This window comes from Botryllus schlosseri, chromosome 1 (assembly GCF_051294905.1).
Source record: "Botryllus schlosseri isolate E-star chromosome 1, Bs_hap1, whole genome shotgun sequence".
Taxonomy (NCBI): Eukaryota; Metazoa; Chordata; class Ascidiacea; order Stolidobranchia; family Styelidae; genus Botryllus; species Botryllus schlosseri.
In genome coordinates, this window is record NC_137236.1 from 15119083 (window position 1) to 15146247 (window position 27165).

The 27165-nt window shown below is 40.0% G+C and overlaps 1 protein-coding gene and 1 long non-coding RNA gene across 2 annotated transcripts; both read left to right on the top strand.

The window, feature by feature from the left end:
- The first annotated feature begins 18445 nt into the window (after positions 1 to 18445).
- LOC145437778 (uncharacterized) lies at positions 18446 to 22053 on the top strand. The gene is made up of 5 exons (XM_080315079.1): positions 18446 to 19000; positions 21107 to 21255; positions 21331 to 21570; positions 21633 to 21707; positions 21763 to 22053. The coding sequence occupies exons 4-5, from the start codon at positions 21654 to 21656 to the stop codon at positions 22051 to 22053; spliced, it is 345 nt and encodes a 114-aa protein (XP_080171205.1). The 5' UTR covers positions 18446 to 19000; positions 21107 to 21255; positions 21331 to 21570; positions 21633 to 21653.
- Positions 22054 to 22102: 49 nt separating this feature from the next.
- On the top strand, positions 22103 to 25347 carry LOC145443097 (uncharacterized). Its single transcript, XR_013916282.1, has 3 exons — positions 22103 to 23185; positions 23561 to 23649; positions 24975 to 25347. It is a non-coding gene; the product is annotated as an uncharacterized LOC145443097 (long non-coding RNA).
- Positions 25348 to 27165: the final 1818 nt, after the last annotated feature.

Here is a 27165-nt window from a genome sequence, read left to right on the forward strand (position 1 = left end):
TAAAGGTTCGTAAACGTCATGTGGTCCTTTGGACGAAAGGGTTGATAAACCTTAGCCTAACGCATTTGTTCTGCACCTTTTGTCTTTTATTTTTAGCCTTAACGCCAAGACAGTAAGGCTTCTTTCTCAAGTAATATAGAAGTTTTGAGATGCAGCACATTATTTGTAATCATTTTTATTGAAAAGATTGCTTGGACATGTAGGCTAACTATTTAGAATTTTTTTTTGCAACCTCAAGTTCACTTAGGGCGGCATTTTCAACGAAAGCCAGGGGCGGCAGCATATGCTGCTACGCCACTGTGTGTACATTAGGGTTGTTCAGAATTGACCGACTTTCAAAAAGTCTAGGTTTTCAGTCCGATTCCCATGCCTTATACCTTAAAAACAAATTCTGGCAACTTTTTTTTGTAATTCATCCCCTGCATCCGCGAGCACATTGCCGTTTTCTCATGCACCTAAAAATTTCTTCGGAATTAGGGGATTCCCCCGTTGTCAGTGACTCAATAGTAATGGCGTGTGTTCTCATTGACATGACGCGTATGTTCCAGCGCTGATGAAGCGCTGAGCACGGCTGTGAAACGGGGATCATTGATTAGTCAGGTGCCTTGCTGCTTTGTTGTTGATGGACTGTGTTTACGATTGAGGTGCAGGACTTATCAGGCGGCGTTTTGACTCATGCTATTAGCGAGTTTAGCGCGTGAATAGTGAACGTAGTATTATAGCAGTATACAACTATTTGATATAATAGACCTGATACTCTTTTCCTTTCTACTGGGATAGAAACAAAGCTTGCAATGCCTATTCCAGTGACTGGGGAAAACCGCCAGTCGGTTGCTCTAAATTTTTTGTTATATCCCAAGATATCAATATACTGGTATGAGTTTTTCCAATTTAGGAATAACTATCTCCGATAATCTACAACTGGATCTCATCTGGCTACTCCTGCACAAGTTATGCAGTATGTGTTCGACCTAAAACTCTAAAAGAACTGAAATGTTTTCCACTATTCTTTGTTGCTGGACTGAGTTTATGTATTTCTGTTTTTCTAGGATTAGCTGTAGTGCGAAATGTCTGAAAAAAAAAGAAAATCGTCATCTAGTGCAGCAGTACCGAATAAAACTAGAAGAACACGATCGCAGACACAGCATTTCTTAGTTGGGCCATCTGAGGAAGCCATTACGGGATCGAAGTTGCCCACTCTGAGGCAAGTTATGCAATATGTGCTACACCTGAGAGAGCATTCATTTTTAAAAAATGTACCAGTCAAGTCGCACATCCAGATCGCAGTAGATGAAGTGATCGGTTTTTGGTTACTTGCTGGCATGAAGACTATCACAAAAGTCAATGCCACTAAAAGATTGGAAACAGTATGGACACAATGGCTGTCACTAAAAAAAACTGCAGGCCGGCAATATGTATCAAAAAAACAAAGCGACTTTGAAGCCAAACTGAGTAAGCTATGGGATATAGGAGCCCCCGACGCAATAGCGACAATTGAAGCAAGTAGACTTCTTTCTGACGATAAAAAACGTGAAGACATAGCATTTTATCAGGATCAAAGGGGTCCGAGATTAGCAACGATCGGTGGCAAAGATAAAGTGTTGAAAGCGAAAATCATGCAACAAAAGAGACGGACCATGAGTGCAAGAGAGTCTGCACCAGCATCAAGTAGCGAAGGTGAATTTACAGAAAGCTCATCTATATCATCACAGGTAGCTGATACTTCTCACAGCACTGATTTTGAACTTGCACAGTCGACATCTGGTCATTCCGCTAAATTTGTGACTCTAAAAGCTCCTGTAAACCTATTCAGCGACGAAGACCTATGCCAGGTTTTTGATCGCTTGAAAGTCAGTGATAATGCCGCTACCATGATAACTGCAGCACTGATTAAAGCTTGCGATGGCAACCCTAATGACTTCCATCTTTCAAGATCTGGGACCTATCGACGACGCATTGCAAATCGTTTGAAAATTTCCGAATCTATCTTTGAAAAAATATCCACCAATCCACCAGAGCACATTGCATTGCACTGGGATGGAAAGCTCACTAAGAGTCGTCTAGGATATCAATTTGAGGCCTTGGCAGTGCTCGCATCGTCTGCGTATTCCGGCGCATTTAAGAAAGGGAAACTTCTTGGCATTCAAACTCTGGAGAGTGCTACAGGAAAAGCACAAGCTGATGCATCATTTGAACTGCTGGAACTTTGGAATTTAACAAAATCTGTTAGAGCTCTTGTGTTTGACACAACATCCTCAAACACTGGTAAAAACAAAGGTGCGGTTCCGTTACTTGAACAATTGATTAACAGGAAAGTTTTCTACAATGCCTGTCGCCATCATATTTATGAACTGGTTATTCGAGAGGTTTGGAAGTGTTTGTTTGGATCGACAACCACAGGCCCTGAAAACACGGATTTTAATACCTTCAAGAAGAAGTGGAAACATATTGATAAATCAAGAAGCTATAAAACGCTGAAGTTTATTGAAGGCAGCTGGTTGGGGATGAAAGCTGATGAAGCAAAGCAAGAAATAATTCCACTGATGAAACCCAATGATGGAAAGCAGAAAGAAGTCTTGATAAGAGATGACTACAGAGAATGTGCAACAGGCACCTTGGCGATTTTGGATGACAAATATGTTGATCATCGTTTTCGCAAGCCTGGTGCTACTCATAGCGCTAGATGGATGGGTCAAGTCCTGTACTGTCAAAAAATGTTCATGTGGAGTGAGCAAATGGACTATTCTGAAGAGTTCATTGAAAAGTTGGAACGAATCAATACATTCATTGCTTTGTTTTATGTTCCAGCTTGGTTGAAAACTGGTATTGCATGTGACGCACCTTGGAATGATCTCAAATTCCTTCATGACATGAAAAACTTTTCATTATGCGATCTCGCTGTTGCTGATGTGGCATACAAGAAATTGCGAAAACATCATTGGTATCTAACTGAGGAAATGGTGGTGTTTACCATGTTCTCGGCGGTCCGTGGACATATTAGCATGCGACACAATAGCAAGCGACACTTGAGCATGCGACACTTGAGCATAGCGACTTTTGGTCATGGCGACTCGTGGGCATGTAGACATATCAGCACAGGGACATATTAACATGAGGACATATTAGCATGGGGACACATAAGTATAGGGACACACGAGCATGGATACACGTGAGCATAGGGACACGTCAACATGGTGACAATTTAATAAGTGCCACTTGAGCATGGTGACACATGAGCATGCGATACATGAGCCTTGACGACACATGAGCATGGGTACACAAGAGCATGGGCACACATGCGCATATGGACACATGGGCATGGGGACATAAGAGCAAATGTGCACATGAGCATGGGGTCATGTACGCATGCGACACTTGAGCATGCGACACGTCTACATGCAGACACTTGAGCATGCGACACGTGGATATGCAGACACTTGAGCATGCGACACTTGGGCATGCGACATTTGGGCATGCGACACTTGAGCATGCGACACTTGAGCATGTGACACTTGAGCATGCGACACTTGAGCATGAGACACTTGAGCATGCGACATTTGAGCATGTGACATTTGAGCATGTGGGCATGCTACACTTGAGCATGCGACACTTGAGCATGCGACACTTGGGCATGCGACACTCGAGCATGCGACTTTTGAGCATGCGACACTTAAGCATGTGACCGTATAGATTTGTCTGAAAAGCTCCAAATATCACGGTAAAGCGATAAAGGTTGTCATTGCTCCACATATATTGGAATCGTTTACACGTATCAGACGAACTAAAAGAATATATCCTTTTGTGAGACGAAAGCGATTGCAAATTCGCATTTCGACACGGGACTTGTTATATTATTTTAGTTTTACGTGCCGTGGGTGGGTAGGGGGGACATTAGGGTTGGAGGTGGGTTAGGGTTATGATTAGGGTTAGGTTAGGGTTAAGATTAGGGTTTGCTTGGGGTTAGGATTAGGGTTAGGTTAGGTTAGGGTTATGATTAGGGTCCATATTGGAGTTAAGGTTTCCCAAGATTAGGGTTGGGGGAATGGATATTAGGGTTGGTTACGGTTAGAGTCAAGGTATCCCAAGATTAGGGTTCGGGGGTGATGAGTATTAGGGTTGGGAGGGGGATATTAGGGTTGGTTAAGGTTAGGGTTAGGGTTAAGGTATCCCAACATTAGGGTTGGGGGTGATGAGTATTGAGTATTAGGGTTGGGAGGGGGGATATTAGGGCTGGTTAGGGTTAGGGTTAAGGTGTTAAGGTATCCCAAGATTAGGGTTAGAGTTAGGGTTAGGATTAGGCTTTGCGTTAGGGTTACGGTATCCCAAGATTAGGGTTGAGGTGATGGGTATCAAAGTTGGGAGGGGGGATATTAGGGTTGGAGGAGGGGAGATATATCATTTTCGGACTGGTATAAATCCATGATTTTGACGCTAGTTAACTACACACTAAGAAATGACAAATGCTTAAGTGTCGCATGCTCAAGTGTCGCATGCCCAAGTGTCGCATGCTCAAGTGTCGCATGCCCAAGTGTCGCATGCTCAAGTGTCGCATGCTCAAGTGTCTCATGCTCTAGTGTCGCATGCTCTAGTGTCGCATGCTCAAGTGTCGCATGCTCAAGTGTCTCATGCTCAAGTGTCGCATGCTCAAGTGTCTCATGCTCAAGTGTCGCATGCTCAAGTGTCGCATGCTCAAGTGTCGCATGCTCAAGTGTCGCATGCTCAAGTGTCGCATGCTCAAGTGTCGCATGCTCAAGTGTCGCATGCTCAAGTGTCGCATGCTCAAGTGTCGCATGCGCAAGTGTCCCCATGCTCATTTGTCACCATGCTAACATGTCACCATGCTCATATATCACCATGCACAAGTGTCAACATGCTGAAGTGTCCCAATGGTTATGTGCCCCCATGCTCACTTGGTACCATGCCCATGTGTAACCATGTTGATTAGTCCCCGTGCTAATGTGTAACCATGCTCAAGTGTCGCATGCTAATATGTTTCCATGCCCATGTGTCCCCTTGCTCATGTTTCACCATGCTGATATGTCCCCATGCGCATGTGTCCCCATGCTCATGTGTCCCTATGCTCATGTGTTACCATGCTAATGTGTCCTCATGCTATAGCGTCGCATGCTAAACTGTCGTTTTTCATTGTGTCGCATGCTCATATGTCGGGCAACCGTTCTCGGCTAATCCAAAGATTCCTGACAAACTGAAGGAAGCGATGGCTGCTAAATTGCTGAAAATGCCAATCCCTGAACAATTTCGCAGAGGTATGCCTCTCAGTCTGATCTCTGACTCTGTCTCTGAGTCAACGAGTATGGTCGATTTGATTGGGCCAGAATCGTGGTTTCTATTTGATGCTATACATGTGGAACATGATTGGTTGAGTCTTCCAGTTTCGGAATGGCATACTGATCCGGATTTCGTGACTGCTCAAGAATTTGTGAATACTGTTGAAGTAGTTAATGATGCAGCAGAGCGTATGGTAAAATTGAATACCGACTATGCTGCGTTCATAACGGATGACGAAAAACAGCGAGCGAGCCTCCTACAAGCTGTGGAAGATCACCGGAACAGATATGCAGATTTCTCGAAAGCAACCATATCATCCACCTGATTTATGTAATATTTTGCCAAGTTGATCTCTTTCTTTGCCTTAGTTTTTCGTTTCCTGTGATGTGTTTGCCTTAGTTTTTCGTTTCCTGTGATGTGGCTGTGAGTGGATGTTACATTTACAGTTGTATTCTTGCACATGGGGATCCAGGAAATTGATGAACAGTGCCGGGTAGGTTTGAGGGGTGTAGGATATGTGATCCAACAAAATGACTATCAGTTTTAGGTAGTTTTGAGCAGTTCTAAGGCAGTGTGGGACATGGAAATGATATCCTGAACTAGGAATGCCTTATATAGTGGGGTTTTGTAGCACTCCAAACCGCAACAGCTGCATAAATCCATGTTATATGTCACTTTAACTAGGCTAGGTAAAATCGTGACACTCAGATTTTAGGGGAATCCCCTATTTTCAGCTGCTATTCTTCCAGCTCAATGTGCACACGGATGCAGGGGACGAGTTATAAAAAAAAGTAGCCAGAATATGTTTTTAAGGTATAAGGCATGGGAATCGGACTGAAAACCTGGACTTTTCGAAAGACGGCCAATTCTGAACAACCCTAGTGTACATGTAACAAATTCATTGTAAAAGCCCTGTTCATGGACACATCGTCAGGAGTTCAACAGAAAACATGATCACAGAGTCCAAATTTATTGAGAATTCATTAAAATTGCTGGAAGAAGGTGCTAGGTAAAGACTGTGCTAAGAAACGTCATAAAAAAATATTTCAAACAGCAATGTTTCCATCACATTCTGAAAGCAATTTCTAGATCATTCTTAACAATCCACTACACCCCATACAAAAGTGATATGGTAGATGCTGGAAGTCGTCAAATGAAGTACTTAATATTTTCGAAGTACTCAAGTAGGTTCTCTCAAATTGCACTACTCATTTAAGCAATAAGACTACTTCTACTTTACTATTTGTGGGGTAAAACTACTTCACTTGTACATCATGAAATATTTCAGCTAGTTTTGTGGTGAGTTTGCAACGCTTCTGTGAGTGTGATTATCTTAGGCCTAGAAGTAGCCCGTGTTATCGTAGCTAAATCTTCATCAATTTTTAGTGTCATCAGTCATTTTAAGCAGTCGAAGATACATTTAAAAATGACAACCCATCTCGACTTAATGTACCTTTTCAAGTTTATTTGAATAATCGTAGTGCTAAGATGTCGAAAATGGACAGAGTGTAAATTTGTGGTGTGATCTCTAATGGACCAGTAACGCGGACAACTTTTACCAGCTCGGTGACTACACCTTAACCATTACGGTTCCGCATACACAAAATGACGGACCTGCATTCAAACGAATGTCATACCATTCCTTCTTCGATAAATCATACTTCTCAATATTATCTGAAAGGCCACACTCATCTACTGCATAAATCCAGTTGCCAATTAGATATGTAGTAGTCCAACCACGACAACGAATCATCGGTGGCAACGAAGTCCACTGTGCTGAAAGGACATCGTAACATTCAACAGAATTAATAGCGTCTCCTTCACTCCAACCACCGCTCACAAATATTCTTTGATCAACTGCAACAACACCACAGTCATCAAGCGGATATCTCATTGGCTCAAGGTCAACCCACACTGATGACGATGGACTGAATCTGCAGAATGAAGAAACAAAATTGCCATCCTCCCCTTTACCTCCGATACAGTAGATGTAATCGTTCAATGATACGAGACCTGCATCAGAAATCACTGTAGGTTTGTTCTCCAGTTGGAACCATTGATTTACAGATGCGTCGAATCTTTCCACGTCCCTGGTTGTCGTAAGATAACTGCCACCGATGACGAATATGTATCCGGAAGAACAAACAGAGTGAGGAAAGATACCATGGTCACAAATCATACTGTCGGTCTTTTCCCATTTTGAATTTTTGCAATGAAAGTTGAGTCGAAAAACAGATTTAGTCTCGCATAGAACGTAAATATACGAGTCGAAGGTAATTGCAGCGAAATTCAACGAGGACTGAAACTTCGCTTCATGGAACATTTCTATTTGCTCGGTTACTGGATTGAAGGATCGGAGGCATTCTCCTTCCCGATCAAAAAGAATAATCAATTCACCAGCAGCATTTTCTTCTTTTGCCTTGTTAGAAGTATTCAAAATATATCCAGAAATTGACTTGTACAATTCATAATCTTTGCTTATAAGGGGTTGAGTTTGTAAAACATGCTGCAAATACGCCGGAGAGATTTTATCAAAGTGGATCACTTTGAGACCTTCGTGCAAATATTCCTCTTTACTGTGGCATTTGTCGATCCACTTGAGTAATAACATAAGTTTTTCTTCTTCCCATAATTTGGATTTTCCAGACTTCAAAATACAGAGAAGTTCAGCTTTTTCCACGCTCCCGAATCCAGCTTGGTTTGAGATTTCCATGATATTTTCTTGTAAAAATTCTCTGCAATCTGAAGACACACCTACCAGTCCATAAATATCACCAATATTTCTTGTAGAGAAGTAATTCTCTGTGGTAATTGATTCAGTCAAAATATCGGATATCGCATCCTTTACATCTTCTAACTGCATCATAATTGCGACGTGAAGAAGTTCGAACATTTTGCCATCAGGAATCTCAAATTTGCTTGAATATATGAAATTGATGCAACTTTTCACACACTCGGAATCTACATCTTCTAATACAGCTCTTCCTTGGCGACTCTCTTTTGTATCATGCTTCAGCATAGCTCTGAAATAATCCGAACCTGCTGACAATATATTTCTGTGAGTGTGATAGATATCATTCCCGACTTGAACTATGAAATCACAATGATCTTGATCTTGCTTCATTCGATATAATTCCTCCATCATCTTCACTGCACGTTTCTCTGCACGTTTAATAGCAACCTGCACCATGATCATCACCAACCAGTCTTCAAGGATGAATAATAGTACTATCTAGGCTACATTAGATATAGCCTACCATGCTGCAAAAGTAAATATAGCCGATATTGAATCACTAGGAGTAAAAATACAGACATAATTTTATCACTAGAATACCAGCATTGACAAAATGTAGATAACCAATTGCATTAACATTGATTGATAATTTCACGAACATGGCAGGTTGGTAGTTTGAATGAAACCGAATGTGTGTTAAATCACAATAATATTCCAATTCAATTTATTAGAAACAATTTCATCATTTTAATACACCACGATACTGCGATACAATGAAAAAAAGGATTTTGTCGAAACGACTTGGAGTAATCTTTGAAATCAGACACCCACCTGTGCTAGGCGATGTAAAAAGGAGGTGTGAACACTGAATGAAAAGTAGATGCAGGTAATAAAAAAGGAAAGGTAATGACAATCACAATGTGTAACTCGAAACAAGTTTACTTCAGACCCACACTCGATTAAAACGGTACTTTCAAATTTGCCATTACAAATTCATAATTTTATCACTCAACTGAGCCCCGGCACACAGTCAACTGTCTTTTACTCGCTACCAATGTTCCCTCTAAGCTGCACAAATGTGAAGTGCTTTCACGGTCTTTGCGCACAGAAAATCCAAGTTGTGCACAAAAAATCCGAAGTGATGAACTTTTTTTTCGTTACGCACTGTTTTCCAAGGGTCTGCAGTGAGTTGGTGAGTGTGGGCAGACCCGTCAAAAATTAGAGGGAACATTGCTTGCTACCCAACCATTATTTAACAACAAATATATATGTAAGATCACTTTGATGTTGCAGCACAGCAGAAACTTACTCGAATCTCGAGAATGCATGCTTAAACATGATTCAGAGAGGTTTTCAGTCAACACTAGAATATCACATATTCTCGAGAGCATTCATAGATGGTAATGAAGTCCACTGAGCTGATGTGACATCGTAACATTGTTGATGAGCTCCTTTCCACTATGACCGCCCGTCACAAATATCTTTCGATCAACTGCAACGACACCACTATCACACACAGGATATCTCATCGGTTCAGGGTCAACCCACTCTGATGAGGATGGAGTGAATCTGCAGAATGAAGTAACTTCGACAACATCTCGTCATTCTCGCCAACCTCCAAAACAATACTCAGAATCATTTAACGGTACAAAACTTGCGTCAAAATTGTTATAGGTGAATATACCAGTTGACGCCATCGATTTACCGAGGGGTCAAATCTTTCCACATCATATTTTTCTCTAATAAAAATTCCTCCAATAACGAATATTGATCCAGACAGAGATACTGAGCGAGGATATAGTCCATGGTCAAATCTTTCCACATCATATTTTTCTCTAATAAAACTTCCTCCAATAACGAATATTGATCCAGACAGAGATACTGAGCGAGGATATAGTCCATGGTCCCAAATCATATCTTCCATACGTTCGTTCCCCTTTGGAATTTTTTCTTCAAAAATTGAGTCGATGAACAGATTTATTCGCACATAAAATGTAAATATACATATCGAGAGAGATCGTGAAATAAGTCAAATGCTTAAATGTGGCATTGTGGAACTTGATTATTTTCTCCGTAATTCGATTATAGGATCAAATACAATCGGTGTACTCATCAAAGAGGATTATCAATTATTTTTGTTGACAAATGCAACTGACACTTCTTGAATATGTTCACGAATGTGCTTGTATGACTTGGAGTCGTTCCTGATTATGGGATGAGTTTCTAGATGTTGCAAAATGGAAAATTAACTCCGTCAAACTCGATCAATTCGAGACATCAATGCAAATATTCCTTCTTTTTTCACATGTCTCAATCCGTTTTAACGATAACTGTAGTTTTTTGTCTTCGCATAAGTGTGATTTCTTGGACTTCAAAACACCGATACAGTTTTTACAACTGTTTCAAATCCAGCCTTGTTTGCGATTTCCATGATATTATTTTTGTAAAAATAATCTGCATCGTGAAGTGACATCAACCAGTCCATAAATATCATCAACATGTCTTGTGGAGAAGTAATTCTCAACAGTAATTGATTCCGCCAAAATATCGGATATTGCATCCTTCACATCTTCCAACTGCATCATAATTGCGACGTGAAGAAGTTCAATGGTTTTTCCATCTGGAATCTCAAATTCATTTGAATAAATGACATTGATGCAATTTTTCACACATTCCCAATCTACATCTTTTAAAAGGACTCTTCCTTCACGACTCTCTTTTGTGTCATTCTTCAGCATGACTGTAAAATATACGGAACCAGCCGACAATACATTTTTTGTGGGTATGATAGACATCATCTCTGACTTGAATTATGAAGTCACCGTGATCGTTATCTTGCTTCACTTGATGCAATTCCGTCATCATACACTTTCCACGCTTTTCTGTATCCATAGATAGCATTCGCACCATGATCGCTAATCTCTAATTAGGTATATGCTGTACAAAAGAGAATAGCAGATGTAATCTGTACTGACAGTAAACATGAAGGCATCACATACCACTAGTCAGAACAGAGAAAATCAATATGAACTGAATATACTAGCATTCCGATGCACATAGCATATAACGAAGGTGTGAACAAGAAAATAGTCAAAATTGACATCAGGGTACTAATCAAAATATCCAGATTGGAAACAAACATCAACTTCAGGCCGCCTGGTGTAAGCAAATGGATACTCTTTCACCAGGTAGCCATATGGAAATCTAAAAGTCCTAGCCAATATCTTCGGCTAATTCCAGAGTTTTTACCTGACTCAACGTCAGATCAGCTAGTGTTACCAGATGGGCAATCCTCTATCCTCTATGAAACAAAGACAAAGAAAGCCTATAGGATTTGAAAGTTGACTTATGGCAACTCCGTTTGCTCTTGTTACCGTGTTAAAGGGCAGGCATGTTCTTGAGAATCTAAATCTGTCCGACACCTTAGTATCGCAACGATAATCCATTTCACTCATGAGGAACTTATCCAACAATCTGAAAATTCTGTTTCAGATAATACATTGGAGAATCGCAATCATACATCGGAACGAATACAAATGAAAAAATAATTTGGACTTGCAAGTCTAGAAAGAGCAACGCAGTGAGACAACACCATTAAATTAATGCAAGTCAACGAGTGTAAATGAACGTTCAACATTATCGCAACTCGGATCGGATGCAAAAAAAACAGCTGACAAAGATGAATGACAAATGACAGAGTTTATAAAAACAGTCAATCAATAAACTGTAACAAAAAATGAACATCAAAGAGTCATAAAATGTAAATTGCTTCAAGACTTCAGGAGCAAAAGAGAATCGGCAGTGGATGCAGACATCTCATCTGCTTTTTGCTCAGATTATTCCAGAAATATTTGAAAGAGCATACGAATTTAGGCTGACATGATTCTAAAAACGTTGGCTAATCGGCGCAAAGAACATCTAGCCAAAGGTGGTCAGTAATGAAGTACTGATAATTTTTTGGAGTACCCGAGTAGGTTTCGCCTATTTACACAACCTGCTCAGCTGGTTATAGACTTCGTCTACTTGAACAGTTTGCTGGGAAAACTTCTCACTTTTTAAATTTTGGCCACCTTTGGCTAGATGCAGCTACAGTTATAGGTTGGATATGGGTTAGATTCGGTTGATTCAAATGGAATGCGGCAATATATCACAGGAAAAAATCATTTCCGTCATTCAAACAATTGAAACGATACTCTTAATGTATCACTACAACAATCTACAATTTTCTCACTAAAATGAGCTGTAATTTGATGGATCTGTCACATAGTCAATGTCGTTTCTGATATGAATACTAACCACTTTGCAGTTACAGCATAACCAACTTATCCAAATTTCATGAATGCAGAATGTTCACACATTATTCTCAGAGGTTTTGAGCCCACATTAAAATATCTCACGTCCTAAGATTCGAGAGGCCTTCAATTGAAGACACAGTTATCTATATCTTCACCATTGCAGATCCGTGCCAGTACTTTACAACTGCTTCCTTTTTCACGCTATGCCAATTTTTGTTCAATAAATCATACTTTTCAATGTTTTTATAGCCATCCACTACAAAAATACAGCTGCCAATGTGATACGCAGAATTGAATCCATGACATATATTCATAGATGACACCGACGTCCATTGAGCTGATGATACATCGTAACATTCTACGTTCTTGTTGAGATCTTGTTCACTATAACCGCCGGTCACGAAGATCTTTTGATTAACTGCAACAGCACCACATCCATACACAGGATATCTAAATGGTTCGAGGTCAACCCACTCTGAAGCGGACGGAGTGAATCTGCAGAATGAAGAAACTTGGGCAACATATTTCAATCCTCCAACACTGTAAATGGAATCATCCAGTGACACAAGTGTTGCTTTGCAAGTTGCTGTAGGCTTTTTTGGCAGTTGAATCCATTGAGTTAAATAGGTATCAAATCTTTCCACATCGTTTGATTCTTTGCCAAAACTTCCTCCGATGACAAATATGGATCCTGACGATGTCACTGAGCAAGGGAGCCGCCCGTGGTCAAAAATCATATCTTCCATTTTTTGCCAATTTGAATTTTTTCTCTTAAAATTGAGTCGGTGAACGGATTTATTCTGACATAAAACGTAAATATACTGGTGGAGAACAATCGTATCAAAAGAATCGAAATGCCGAAACTTTGGATCGTGAAACTTGGTTATTTTCTCCGAAATTGGATTGAAGGATCGAATACAATCGGTGTCCTCATCAAAAAAGATTCTCAATTCCTTTTTTCTTACCAGTTCAACTGATGCTTTTTGAATATGGCTCCTGATCAAATTGTCCAACTCGGAGTCACGTTTGAAAATGGAGTGAGTTTCTAGAAGTTCTTGCAAAAACACAGGAGAGATTTCAACAAATTCGATCAATTCTAGACATTCATACAAATTTTCCTTCTTCTCACATCTTTCAATCCACTTTAGCGTTAGAACTAATTTATCTTCTTCCCATAACTCCGATTTTGAAGACTTCAAGAGTTTAAAGATCTCACTTTTTTCAACGCTTCCAAATCCAGCCTGGTTTGCGATTTCCATGATATTGTCTTGTAAAAATATCCTGCATCTTGATGTGACTTCAACCAGTCCATAAATATCACCAACATTTCTTGTAGAGAAGTAGTTCTCAACAGTAATTGATTCCGCCAAAATATCGGCTATTGCCTCCTTTACATCTTCCAACTGCATCATAATTGCAATGTGAAGAAGTTCAATGGTTTTTCCATCTGGAATCTCAAATTTACTAGAATATACAAAATCGATGCAATTTTTCACACATTCTGAATCGACATCTTTTAAAACGACTCTTCCTTCGCGACTCTCTTTTGTGTCATGTTTCAGCATGGCTCTAAAATATGCGGAGCCAGCCGACAATACAATTTTGTGAGTACGATACACATCATCTCCGACTTGAATTATGAAATCACAATGTTCGTTATCTTGCTTCATTTGATGCAATTCCGCCATCATACACGCGCCATGCTCTTCTGCATCCAAATATACCGTTTGCACCATGATCGCTAATCAATAATTAGGTATATGCTGTATAAAAGAGAATAAATGACGTAATATGTTTTGAAAGTATAAATGAACAATCCCAGGTGACATATAAAGCAAGTCAGACTAGGCAAAATTATACGAATTAAATATACGAGCTGACACATATATCCAATGAACAGACAAGAAAATGGTCAAATCTTAACATCAAGGTGCTAATCACAATGTCTAGATTTGTAGCAAAAACGAACTTCAGGCCACCTGGTGTGAGCAGACGGTTACTCCCTGATCAGGTGGCCATACCCAAACCCAAAAATGTCAGAGTGGGATCCTACCCCATATCTTCGGCTAGATACAGAGTTTTACCCACGACTTCACGTCAGATCCGGTAGCAGCAGAGTGAAAGCAAATGTAATAACAAATATAGTATAGACGCTGAACTGATGAAACAGTTAATAACGGTTGAGACACCGTAGAGCAGAGCTGGTCTCATTCGCAAATTTCCGAATCCACCCGGCTCCGGCTTGCCATTTGAAATTCAGTATCCGAAACATTTTGGATGAAGGATTTAGAGTCCAAAAAAGGCCGTCTGAAATCATACTAATGTCTCATACTTCAGTGGAAAATCCTGCTAGTCTCCTAATTTCCATGCGAAGTCACAATCCGGATCCATCCCACAAAATACAGTCCTTCGTACCAGGGCTTTGGAGCCAGTGGCGTAGCAGCCATCTGGCGCTTCTGGCTCTGCGCCAGGGGCGGCAGGCTCCAAGGGGGCGGCAAAAGGAGGCTGGACACAGCACGAAGAGATGGCTAATCACGAGGTAATTGTTGAAGTTGTTTGTAAACGTTTAAATGACGGGTTGTGGTTAAATTTATACAAGAGGTAAATTAGACTCTCAAAATGATGACGTCGTATTTACGTTCTACCATGACTGAAGATCTTCTATCAGTAATATGAATTCTTTCTATAGAAAAAGACTACGTCCAAAAACTTGATTTTGAAGATGTTATCTCTGATTTTGCTTAGGCGAAAGCGCGAAAAGTTCAATTTTGAGGAGGCTATTGAACTATAATTTTCTAATACATGTGCGGCCAGCCCGTGGCCCACAAGATAACTATCACCGAAACTTCACCAAGGTCATTTATTTTTAACTTTCAAGGTCAACCCCAAAGATTTTATTAGCCTGACCATGAGATTTAGGATACTGATGAGTAAAATATCAGTTCTGCGACGCATTGGTGTGGCCATGGGCAAGCCACACCTTTCGGAGATATTCGCACACTATCGTAAAGATAATATTTCGTGTCAGATTTATTTCACTGGAAGTTCTTCTTAGCGCTGCATGTGATCAATTGTTATTCGATCTATTGCTTATAAAATTGCTACCGCTACTGCAAATTAAAAACAAAAAATACGCCCATGAGGGTAAATCTATTCTCAATGATGGAGAGAAAGTGCTGTCCAACGAGAGACTTAACGTGTGCGCTCGCAGAAAGATCGTCGGCGATGGAAACTTGGCTCAAAATGTTGGACGCATATTGGCTGGGGTTACCATACGTACTTCTTTAGGAGCAACGTCGTAACTGGTGCACCCCAAACCCCTAATTGGGGGAGGGGCGAGCTTGAAGGGGGCCCATAATTCATTTGTGAACGAGCATTAATTATACGTTTTTTTAATCGTTGCGTGCGATTTCATGTAGATAAATGTTTTGATTATTGGACACCCTTCCCCCAGCAAACACTAGATGTCTTTTGAACCTGTCAGGATATCTTTTTCTTGTCCAGCCAGGTTGAAATCATATCTTGTGCATGCTTTGTGCTGAAGCACGACTTAAATATATCTTTTTCATCTCCAGTCATGTTCAAATCATATCTTTGTGCAAACCTTGTGCTGAAGCACGACTTAAATATATCTTGTTCTTGTCCAGTCAAGTCCAAATCGTATCTTGTCCATACCTTGTGCTGAAGCACGAATTAACTATATCTTTTTCTTGTCCAGTCAAGTCCAAATCATTTCTTGTCCATACCTTGTGTGCTGAAGCACGACATCAATATATCTTGTTCTTGTCCAGTCAAGTCCAAATCATATCTTGTCCATACCTTGTGCTGAAGCACGGCTTAAATATATCTTGTTCTTGTCCAGTCAAGTCCAAATCATATCTTGTCCATACCTTGTGCTGAAGCACGACTTAAATATATCTTGTTCTTGTCCAGTCAAGTCCAAATCATATTATGTGCATACCTTGTGCTGAACCACAACTTTTCTTGGCCAAATTTTGTCGAATGCTGAAAATATATTTGTTAGGAATATCAAATTCGATTATTGCTTCCTATTATGGTAGAGTGGTGTTTATAAATGTACAGTAGATTATATTGAACTTTTACTCTCATGGGGCGATTAATCAACTGTGTCACTACCGTATGTTCCACCTAGTGTCACGCTCTTTCTTGCAATTTTACAGACTAAAATTAAATATCATATTAGCCCGCATCCTCGCGCTCCGCCACCTCCGCTGCTTTCGGTGGTTGGGTTGTATTTGATTGGAATTGGTCGGTTCCCAAATTTTGGAAGGAAATTTGAAAGTCCGCAGAATCCGGCTGGAGAATTTCCGGTTCTGCGCCCAAAAAACTTCTGCCAAAATCATGATATCGTATTTAATATTATAATTAAGAATGTTGCCAAAATCCGACTGTCGAAATAAATTCAGAATCCGCATCCAGTCCGGCTGAAATCCTGCTACGACTCCGGCTTCTGATCCGGAGTGTAAACAAGACGCCATTTCTCCCTTGCGAGTTCCAGAGATGAGCGGATTTGAAATTTCTATGTCCTAATCCAATCCAAATCCGAACCTTCAAATCCAAGTCCAAATCCTAATCCATAACTTTTTCATATTCAAGTCCATGTCCAATCCTATCATCATCATCATCATTGGTTTATTAGCAATTTTATCAGTTCAATACACCACAAAATATGCGATACAATGAATAGACAGGAAGATGTCGAAGCGACTTGGATTTGTCAATGGAATCGGACACCCACCTTGGCCTAGGCGTAGTAAAGAGGAGGCATGCACACTGAATGAAAGTAAAGAATACAGTATAGAAAATGAAAGCGACAAGAAATAGGGCAGCATGTCATGGGAAGCGAGATCGATAGGTCAGTCGTGGTCCGGTAATCTTGAGGATGGACTGTATTTATTTAGTAGTAATTGCTTGTATTTCGACTTGAATGTGGACATGCTCGTCGACTGTCGGATGGCCGGCGGGATACTGTTCCACACATCAGGTCTGGCATATTTGATGGAGCGATGATCTTTTCGGTCGATCATATGATATTTGGACGACGTGGACGCGCGTGTGTTGTACTTGTGCGCTTTTGAATCAGAGGTAAAGAAGTCATTGAAATATTCGGGGCAACGACCGCAGTGAAACTGATACATAAACTTGGCGATTTCTAGTTTCCGCATATCTTCTATGTTTAGGACGCCGAATCTCTTCAGCAGCGACTTATTGGATGGGCAGCCAGGCCCCTTTGGGGCCCTAGCTATGATTCGGAGCACTTTATGCTGTAGTTTCTGCAGTGGCTTGAGTGCAGTTTTACTGGCAGCCCCCCAACAGAGGATGCCATAATGTAACTTCGATTGGATTAAGGATTTAAAGAGTATCAGGAGAACCCATGCTGGCATGAAGCGCCCAAGGCTGTAGAACAGGCCGCACTTCGGTGATAATTTAGTTTCTAGGGACTGAATATATGACTCTTCCAGGACATGTTCGAGTCCAGTAAAACTCCGAGATATTTGGCATTATCTGTGTTGGAAACGGGCTGACCAGCGATATTAACGGTTAGGTTATTTTTTGAATTGACTGTCAGCAATTGCGATTTCGAGGCGTTTATGCAAAGGTTGTTCTGGGCCGTCCACTCATGGACTTTGGGCATTTGGTCACCAGTCAGGGCATCCAGCTCTGCCGTCGAAGATGCGGAAGAGAGGAGGTGAGTATCATCAGCGAACAGTGTGGTGTTCAATGAGGAGGTTTCAAAAATGTCGTTGACATATAAGGTGAAAAGGACCGGTCCAAGTACTGAGCCCTGGGGCACACCACAGAAAAAAAATAATTTATGCAATGGAGGGATTCGAAAATTTTCTTTTACAACCAACGATTCACTTGATTCAGGATAACCTAGTAACCATAAGTACATTAATAACTGATTTGAATAAAGTTTGTCGCCATTCGCCACACGACATTTCAATCTCCCAGAAAATAGATAAATCCAATCCAAATCCTAATCCGTTCTGAAAAAAATGTCTAATCCAAATCTAATCCAAATCCGACAAAATTTCACAAATCCTGTTTTTTCAAAACCTAATCCTAATCCATGCTCATCTCTGGCGAGTTCACATAAGTTTCGGCGCGAAATACAGGCAGACAAAGCGCTCTCGTAATGGAGGCTTACAGCTACGCAGTCGTATGTTAGGTTTAGTTGCGTTCTGGAATTAATCGTGGTAAATTAAGGCTCAACCAACCATATTCCTTCAGAGGATTACTGAAAACTGAACTGTAGATGGTAATTTATATATGCTTGATACGAAACATAGGTATATAGTGTATGGTATAATCTCACATAGAACTTGGTTTGCACTTTTGCGAATATCATATAAGCTATTGTGACAGTGCTGGATTATATAATATCATCAGATGGTGGTCGCTAAAATCATTCATCGTGATCGAATGTTCTTGTACTTTTGTCTATAATAGTGTAGTGGGAGCTCAGCTACAACGTGGTAATGCCCAGATATAAAAGAAGACGGGGGAAGCACAGACGTAGGCAGTACCAGAAAGAGTGGCTACGGTTCAAGCGAGCTAGAACCGCCGATTTGACGGGACGGATCGTTTCATCATCATCAAGTGAAATATGACACGGGCAATTGGACTCTGTACAAAATACGTATCAAATGCTCATCCGGTAAGTCAACTCATAATTTGTGAAGGTTTACCGTTACTCAGTACCAGTGTTGGGATGACTTGAATCATGACAATAATGAGACTGTAGCATGTAGCTATACCAGTGATTCCCAACCGCGGCCTCGAGCTGGCCGTCTTGCGTCCCCCACAAAAATTTCAAGAAATCGATTTATGATATAAAATTTATATTTATAAAATTCTCTTGCTTAGCTTGGAGTCTGGAGTTAGGATTGCAGTAAAGTTCTGAGTAGAGTGCTAACGTTATGTCACTACTGTATATAGGTATTGATAACTAATCTACGAATAGATGTACACTACAAAAAAAAATTAGACAAACTTGGTCTCAAATTTAAGAAATGAGGATGATTTGGTCTCATTTTCAGCAATTTTGGTCTCACTGATGAATTGAGGTCTTAAAATTGAGACCGATTCAGCTTTTTAAGACCATATATAATTGTCACAATTATTTGGTCTTAAAAATAAGACCAATAAAACGCATCACGACCAATAAAACGCATCTTATAAGACATATTGTGCTTATTAAGACAATTTTTGCTATGTCAGTATTTTTGGTCTTAAAATTGAGACCGATTCAGCTTTTTAAGACCATATATAATTGTCACAATTATTTGGTCTTAAAAATAAGACCAATAAAACGCATCAAGACCAATGAAACGCATCGTATAAGACATATTGTGCTTATTACGACAGTTTTTGCTGTGTCAGTATTTTTGGTCTTGTTTTTAAGACAAATTTCGCTAATCAAGAAACGACATGATTTGTGGTCTTAAAAATGAGACCGGAAAGTTGACATGGGCCAGGAGCTGTAAGACATAACTAGCTTATTGAGATAATTTTTGATGTGTCAGTATTTTTGGTCTTGTTTTTAAGACAAATTTCGCTAATCAAGAAACGACATGATTTGTGGTCTTAAAAATGAGACAGGAAAGTTGACATGGGCCAGGAGTTATAAGACATAACTAGCTTATTGAGACAGTTTATGATGTCTAGCATATTGAGACAGTTTATGATGCATCAGTTTTTCTGGTCTTGTTTTTAAGACGAACTTTGCTAATCAAGAAACATCATGGTCCGTAGTCTTATAAATCAGAATGGAAATTGTCATGAGCCCGGAGCACAAGACGTAGTTAGGTTTATTTGACAAATTTTGATCCATCAAAGGTCATTGCAAATACAATCTAGCGGTGACTTGAGAGCGGAGAGCCAAAACGTATTTGGTGGTGCCATGTTTGTCCATTTCTCGTTGATCACATGTCACACTTCAAATAAGTCAAATACAGGATGCATTTGCACCAGAACAAAAATTCAAAGTACCGTACCTTGTCACTTTTCACTGACACAATGGTGTTGGCACGTCGCACTCACCACAAATACTATTATATACTCAAACTACACTGTATATTGTTTGGAGGATTGTATACAAATTGGTGAGTGTTATATAGAATGATAATGATATATAATGGGTAGGCTATATAATGAACTACGAATTCAGGTGTATATGTTATGCAGAACCTAATACTGACATGAATACCCACACAGCACTCGTGGGCGACAATGGTCTTATTTTTCAGCATTTTCAGTCTTAATTTTGAGACGAAAAATCATTGTTAAGACCGATCAGTCTTTAAGACCGATTGGTCTTTAAGACATTTTTTTTTCTAAAAAGTCACTTTGAGACCATAAGACCAAATTTGTCTAATTATTTTTTGTAGTGTACAACACGTGACTCACGGTTGAATACGCTGAGGCAAAACCCAGCAGCAGTTCTGCTCGATTTTACTCTATTTTGTGAACTTTTTATTGATCTTAAGCAGTCACGAATTCGTGCGGCCCCAACTATATACTCTGAAATTCTAAATTTGGCCCTGACACCGAAAAAGGTTGGGAACCACTAAGCTATATATACAGTTACTTGCGTACAGTGTTTCATTAGCAGTTCTATGCTTGCGTGTGCGATACAATATCGTTTTTTCAAGTTTGTGCGAGTTTTCAAATTTGAGTAATTCTAGATCTAGTTGCGCTGTTTACAAATCCAGTAGTTTGATAAATCTGGAAACTTACCATCTATATTATCCATCTGTTTTAGATTTATGGGTCAAGGCCTTTCGTGATATGAAGGCAGTTGTAGACAATAGTAGCTTGCCCTCCGCTTCAGATAAGGACCTACAACGGCCTAACCGAAAACGTCAGCCGCCAAAAAATTTTTTGACAAGTCCATGTCATCTGATAATCAAGGTGTAGCCTACACTGTTATTCTGCCTAATATGTTATACGCAGAAGTGACATATGTATAACTTTCATACTTTGTAGATGATGCTGTTCCTTCAAAGAAAAAACGTAATCCAAGTATTCAGACACAAGGCATGCCTATACCAACTCCAAGAGTGCGGTCACCTCCTGATTCTGGCGATGAAAGTGTGACAAGCAAGAGTGCTCCTGTTAATGATGGTTCAAATGCAAGTTTGCCATCATCAAGTGAGTAGAGTGTTCAAGAACAGCATGATCCCAACATTGAATGTAGCGGCCAGTTGCAGGGAATCAATCAATGCAGTAAGCTCCTAACACTTTGATTCGTTCTCGAATTTAAGCAATAGAGTCGGTCTATTTTCCAGACGATCCTTCATTTGTAAGCAATGTTGAACTGCAAAATTCTGACTGTCAACAACAAGGCCTATCACAAAGTAATGGTAAGTTTATCGCATATGATCAATCCAGTTTTCTTGAATTCAAATAATTTTTTAGCTCCTCCATGTTCTTCATCAACTCCAACATCTGCACACAGTGACCACTCTGATGCGTAAAGACATCAAGTTGCAGATGAACCAGATGATGGACCTCAGCTCCAAGCAGATGAATCAGATGATGGATCTAACTAAAGGTCACATCATCAACGACTCAAAAAATAAAAACAGTACAACAGCCCCTATCTTGCTTGAAGATCTTATTGAAAACCCCTGTCTAACCGTATCTCAGCTGGAACAACTGGAAAAGTACTTGACTGACGGCGATTGCAAGAAATCTGAACTGGTATGACTTTTTCGATTAGAGCAAACTTAGCCTGAGTATCTAAGCCAGGGGCAGGCAGCATACGGCCCGCGAAGTGATTTTGTCCGGCCCGCCGACAGTTTTCTGTCCTACATGATAATGCCCCGCCCCAGTTTGCCGAGATTCCCCACTAATTCCTTACTACGTCAAATTTTAGTGACCATGTTATTATATTATACGTGTATGCGCAGCGTTGCGAGAGTGGAGCTTACGCGTAAGTTCGTTGAAGCGGGAAGACTTGCATTATCGGCATTGACTATGCAATCAAACCTAATGTGGTCTGTGGTAATCATGATTTTTGTCGACTACAATGGTCAGCAGGCTGATATTTCCTATTTTTGATTCCGTAACCGCCGTCTGTAGCATGGCCCACTTCTAGGTTTTTGTAAGGCACCGCTTATGCCAGGGGCGCCAACTCAAAATGGGTTGCAGGCCACTTTTCGAATTTGGTAGAGGACGCAGGCCGCGTAATTCAGTATCGAAATTGCCTACATGACAATGTTATTCTCAAATCCACATTGTATTCGCCATTATCGGCGAGAAATGGCTTTGAAGTGACATTGCTGTCGTTAAAATACATTCATTAAATACGATATATTCCTTGTGGATAAATGGACAAATAATGCATCGATTAAGCAATCCGGTGCCCAGGTACTTAATTTTCCTATATCCGGCCTGCCGACTGGAGAAGTTGCCCACCCTGATCTAACCTCTCGTCAAGATCAACGTTCCATCAAGTTATTTGATGTTTATGCAGGCGCGTAGCCAGAGGGGGGTTTGGGGGTATAATCGTCATTTATGCATGTACTTTACCATGATGAATTGATGCTATATTAGTGAATTCGAAAAATATTGAAACCCTACTCATTTTTTGGGCTGATCTAGTTATTTTTCATTCTGGTACACACCACTATCGTAAGGCAGGGCCATTTGTATTTTGTACTACAGTTATCTGCTTTGAAAGGACTTCACGGTGAACAATTGGCTTCAACGGTCAGAAATATCATGACAAGCATAGCTGTAAAAGATGTGTGGCAATTGTTCAGCGTAAAAGGTCAAACAAGCAAAAATGGACAAAAAAGAAGTTTTCAAAATGTTAATCTTTACAAGACTATTACACGTAAGTTGTTACTGATATTACAATCGAGATTACAAAACCCTCGATAACAATGCCTTTCAGAGCATTTTTACAGAGTTAAAGTATTTTGCTTTCCCTTGTGAAAGATCATCGCAGCTAAATTGCAAATCCTTGCTGACCACACAGCCTTATAAGCCCTCGTTTGAAGTCATCTTCTACTGACATTGCCGACATGTCAAAATCACAAACAAGTGCGTTGATTGCGCAACTCGGTGTTGAGTCTGGAATGTTTTGAAATACCAATTTTGACACTATGGGGTGATCACATTCGAGAGAGATTGTTACCGCTGGCGGAGATTCCGATTTGCCGCATTGTTTTGTAATGCAGCCCCTGATCTACTTATATTATCTTTGAAGGAGCATGTAAAGTGGCTAATCCTACGGCCGAGAGTACAACGATTACAACCAAAGTGGGACGATTTCTAACTTTTATTGGAGCTTGCAAGGTAATTTTGTTTATGAATCTGACGTCTGTGTGACAGCTGCGTTCTTTATCATATCATTTGACAGTAAGTGAATCGTTGCTACCTCCAGGGCCGCTACCATTCATCTTCAGAACACTATACCAGTGGTTCCCAAACTTTGACGTGATGTAATTAAAAAAAATTTATAGTCATTTAATTATGTCAAAATTGTTGGTCTTGCTTGCATAAATTTATGATCATCTCGTTACACTTGCTCAGATTTAGCGGTGGAACCAATGTCTCCAAAACTTTCTTGCCAATAATCCGTCACTCATTTCAAACTCCTTTCAATTCACATTTCTACACGGGAAGCAAGTTCATCCTCAACTGGTCGCATTCGTACCGCGTGGGGGCTCAGATTGCTATTGCCTGACCCATGTTCCCTCTAAGCTGCACTGCGCACGTGCGCAATTGCACAGTGCTTAGTTGGTCTCTGCGCACAGAAAAAATCTGAAGTGATGTCATTTTTTTTAGTGGTTTTGCACTACTGTGAGTTGGTGAGTGTGTGCAGACTCGTCAAAAATTAGAGGGAGCATTGGGTCGGCTATTTTGGTGGCGAACAAGATGCATGGCAAATATGGCTCAATTCCAACGTGTAGATGTCAAATCATTGAGATACAAAATTAGGGATTTCAAACTTCGCTGGTATATATATTAGGTACATTTTACAGCTAGCTATAGTATCCCGTTCACCAAAGAAATGTTTGAAGCTGGCCCAGAACAATAACGATGAGTTATACGATCTTCCAGGGCCATCACACTTCAGACACCCAATTAGGGGAGCTCGACTGAACCCAAAATTACTTTTGTTTGTCGTTTGTTCAAGTAGATTTTTGTCGTGCTTTGCGCGATTTTTTGTCCCTGTAGGTCTGCATTTAAATATGATTAGTAAGATAAAAAGGTGCTTATAATAGAGAAATATGCAATTGGCGGTGGCGATTACCACACATTGAAAAGGACTACGACTCTACTCTGTGGGAGGAGATGGATCTCAAGAACACTTTCAAACCCGAAAATGGGCTACGGCCAAAAGATGGCTGAGAACCCCTGGCTTATTAGCTTCTATATGTTGGAATTAAGCCAAATTTGGCGCGCAGAGTTAAATCGACAATTTCGTTGAAGTAGATGGTAAAGTTTGACTTGGCTGTCACACTCCACCAAGTTCGTCGTGACTTCCTAAAGACGGTTTGGAATCCTTGGATGAATGTGACTTGACATGACCGTCCCACATTACTCACAAACAAACACATATAATGACTATTGCTCTACTGCTAATCAATCAAAGTAATCAATCATTTATGTTATAGGACGACGATAAAGGAGAAAACAGGAGAAGACTGTTATCGAGGAGGCAGAAGTATTGGCTGAAGTGATTGCACAGTTCTGTATCAAGGCCCAATTCTTGCTAACGTATTTTCTTCACCCATGTTTTTTTTTCGTGTTTTGTACTGATTTCATGCAGAACAGGAAGCCATATACATGCTGATTTTTGAAATTGGGAATTAGTTTTCCTTCTGAACAAAAAGGCCTACCTCTTGCTGCCTACTTCTTGCTAATGTATGTTATGTCAGGGACTATTATTTTACCTTCATTCTTCCATTTTTATTCCAATTTTTCGTTGAGGTCTAGTCGAGTGCATTTTTTGTATTTTGAACTGGTACAATACAGAACAAAAAGCCATACATGATTTGTAAAACTGAGGATTCGTATTCGTTCATGTGTGAAGTGCAGCATATAGCAGGTTTAGCCAACCAGGATTCAGGGTCACGCAGGGTCGAATTGTACAAAAAATATCTTATAGGATATCGTTGAGGATGTTTATCAAGATATCTTTGAGGATCTCCATCAGGATATCTTTGAGGATGTTTATCAGGATATCTTTGAGGATGTCTATCAGGATAGCTTTGAGGATGTCCTACAGGACATCTTATATATATCCATTTCTGTCGACAAATGTATATATTTTGCACTTCATTGAAGGACATCTTTTGAACTCATGGAAGATGTTTAAAAAATATCTTTAATAAGTTTTGTGTTTGCTGGGCCTCCACGAAAAAAACGCATGATTTATGAAAATATGTATTTAAGCGTCGGCCATTACCACGCCACAAAGACATATGAAGTTTGGGCCAACATGGTTATCCGAGAAGTGTGCCGAAAAGATCGTAAGCATGAAATCATTAGCCGAAAAGGGTCCCCTTATGTTGACCGTAAACTTCGATATAAATATATATCTAATTGTCCGGGTGCCTGGATAATTTCTGACCCCGAATCTTCCTGTCGAGGCAATCAGGACACCACATGACAAATGACATCCCGTAGAGAAAAATAATTATTTGGCAGTGAAGAAATTCCAATTTTGAATCGTGTGCTTCTTTTAGGCGATTTCAATATCTTTTGACTCTATAGCGCACAGGTCAAGAAATAATAACATGTAACTATAAGTAATTGCACCAACGGTCACGACCGAACGTGTTTACAAAGATGAATTACGTGCACTAAATATGCCTAGGCAACATGCACTGAACTCCACCGGTAAATCTGATTACGTGGACTGAGAGGGTGCAAATTTTATAGCAAGATATATGCAATTACCAATATTATTGAACGAATCAATCATGAATTATAGAAATTTTTCGCTCATTGCACGATCATACAACTGTAACAACTGTTACAAGTAGTGGTAATAACGTTCGTCGCGACGGGACATCTGTAAAAAGTGTCCTCCTTTTATGTTTTCCAAATATGGTAAGCCTAATATTGGCCGAAGTCGACGATATTAATAATATGTCCAAGTGCCCAGTTAGCCTACTTTTCGTGACATAAATATTAACGATTTTAATGCGTAGAAAGTGAAGTCTTGTTTTGACGGTTACCTAATTTTGGCTTGTCCTATTGGACGACTAATATACCGTATTGTCAATTGGTCATCAACCTGTAAGTGGCCCGCGTAAAGGTTCGTAAACGTCATGTGGTCCTTTGGACGAAAGGGTTGATAAACCTTAGCCTAATGCATTTGTTCTGCACCTTTTGTCTTTTATTTTTAGCCTTAACGCCAAGACAGTAAGGCTTCTTTCTCAAGTAATATAGAAGTTTTGAGATGCAGCACATTATTTGTAATCATTTTTATTGAAAAGATTGCTTGGACATGTAGGCTAACTATTTAGAATTTTTTTTTGCAACCTCAAGTTCACTTAGGGCGGCATTTTCAACGAAAGCCAGGGGCGGCAGCATATGCTGCCACGCCACTGTGTGTACATGTAACAAATTCATTGTAAAAGCCCTGTTCATGGACACATCGTCAGGAGTTCAACAGAAAACATGATCACAGAGTCCAAATTTATTGAGAATTCATTAAAATTGCTGGAAGAAGGTGCTAGGTAAAGACTGTGCTAAGAAACGTCATAAAAAAATATTTCACACAGCAATGTTTCCATCACACTCTGAAAGCAATTTCTAGATCATTCTTAACAATCCACTACACCCCATACAAAAGTG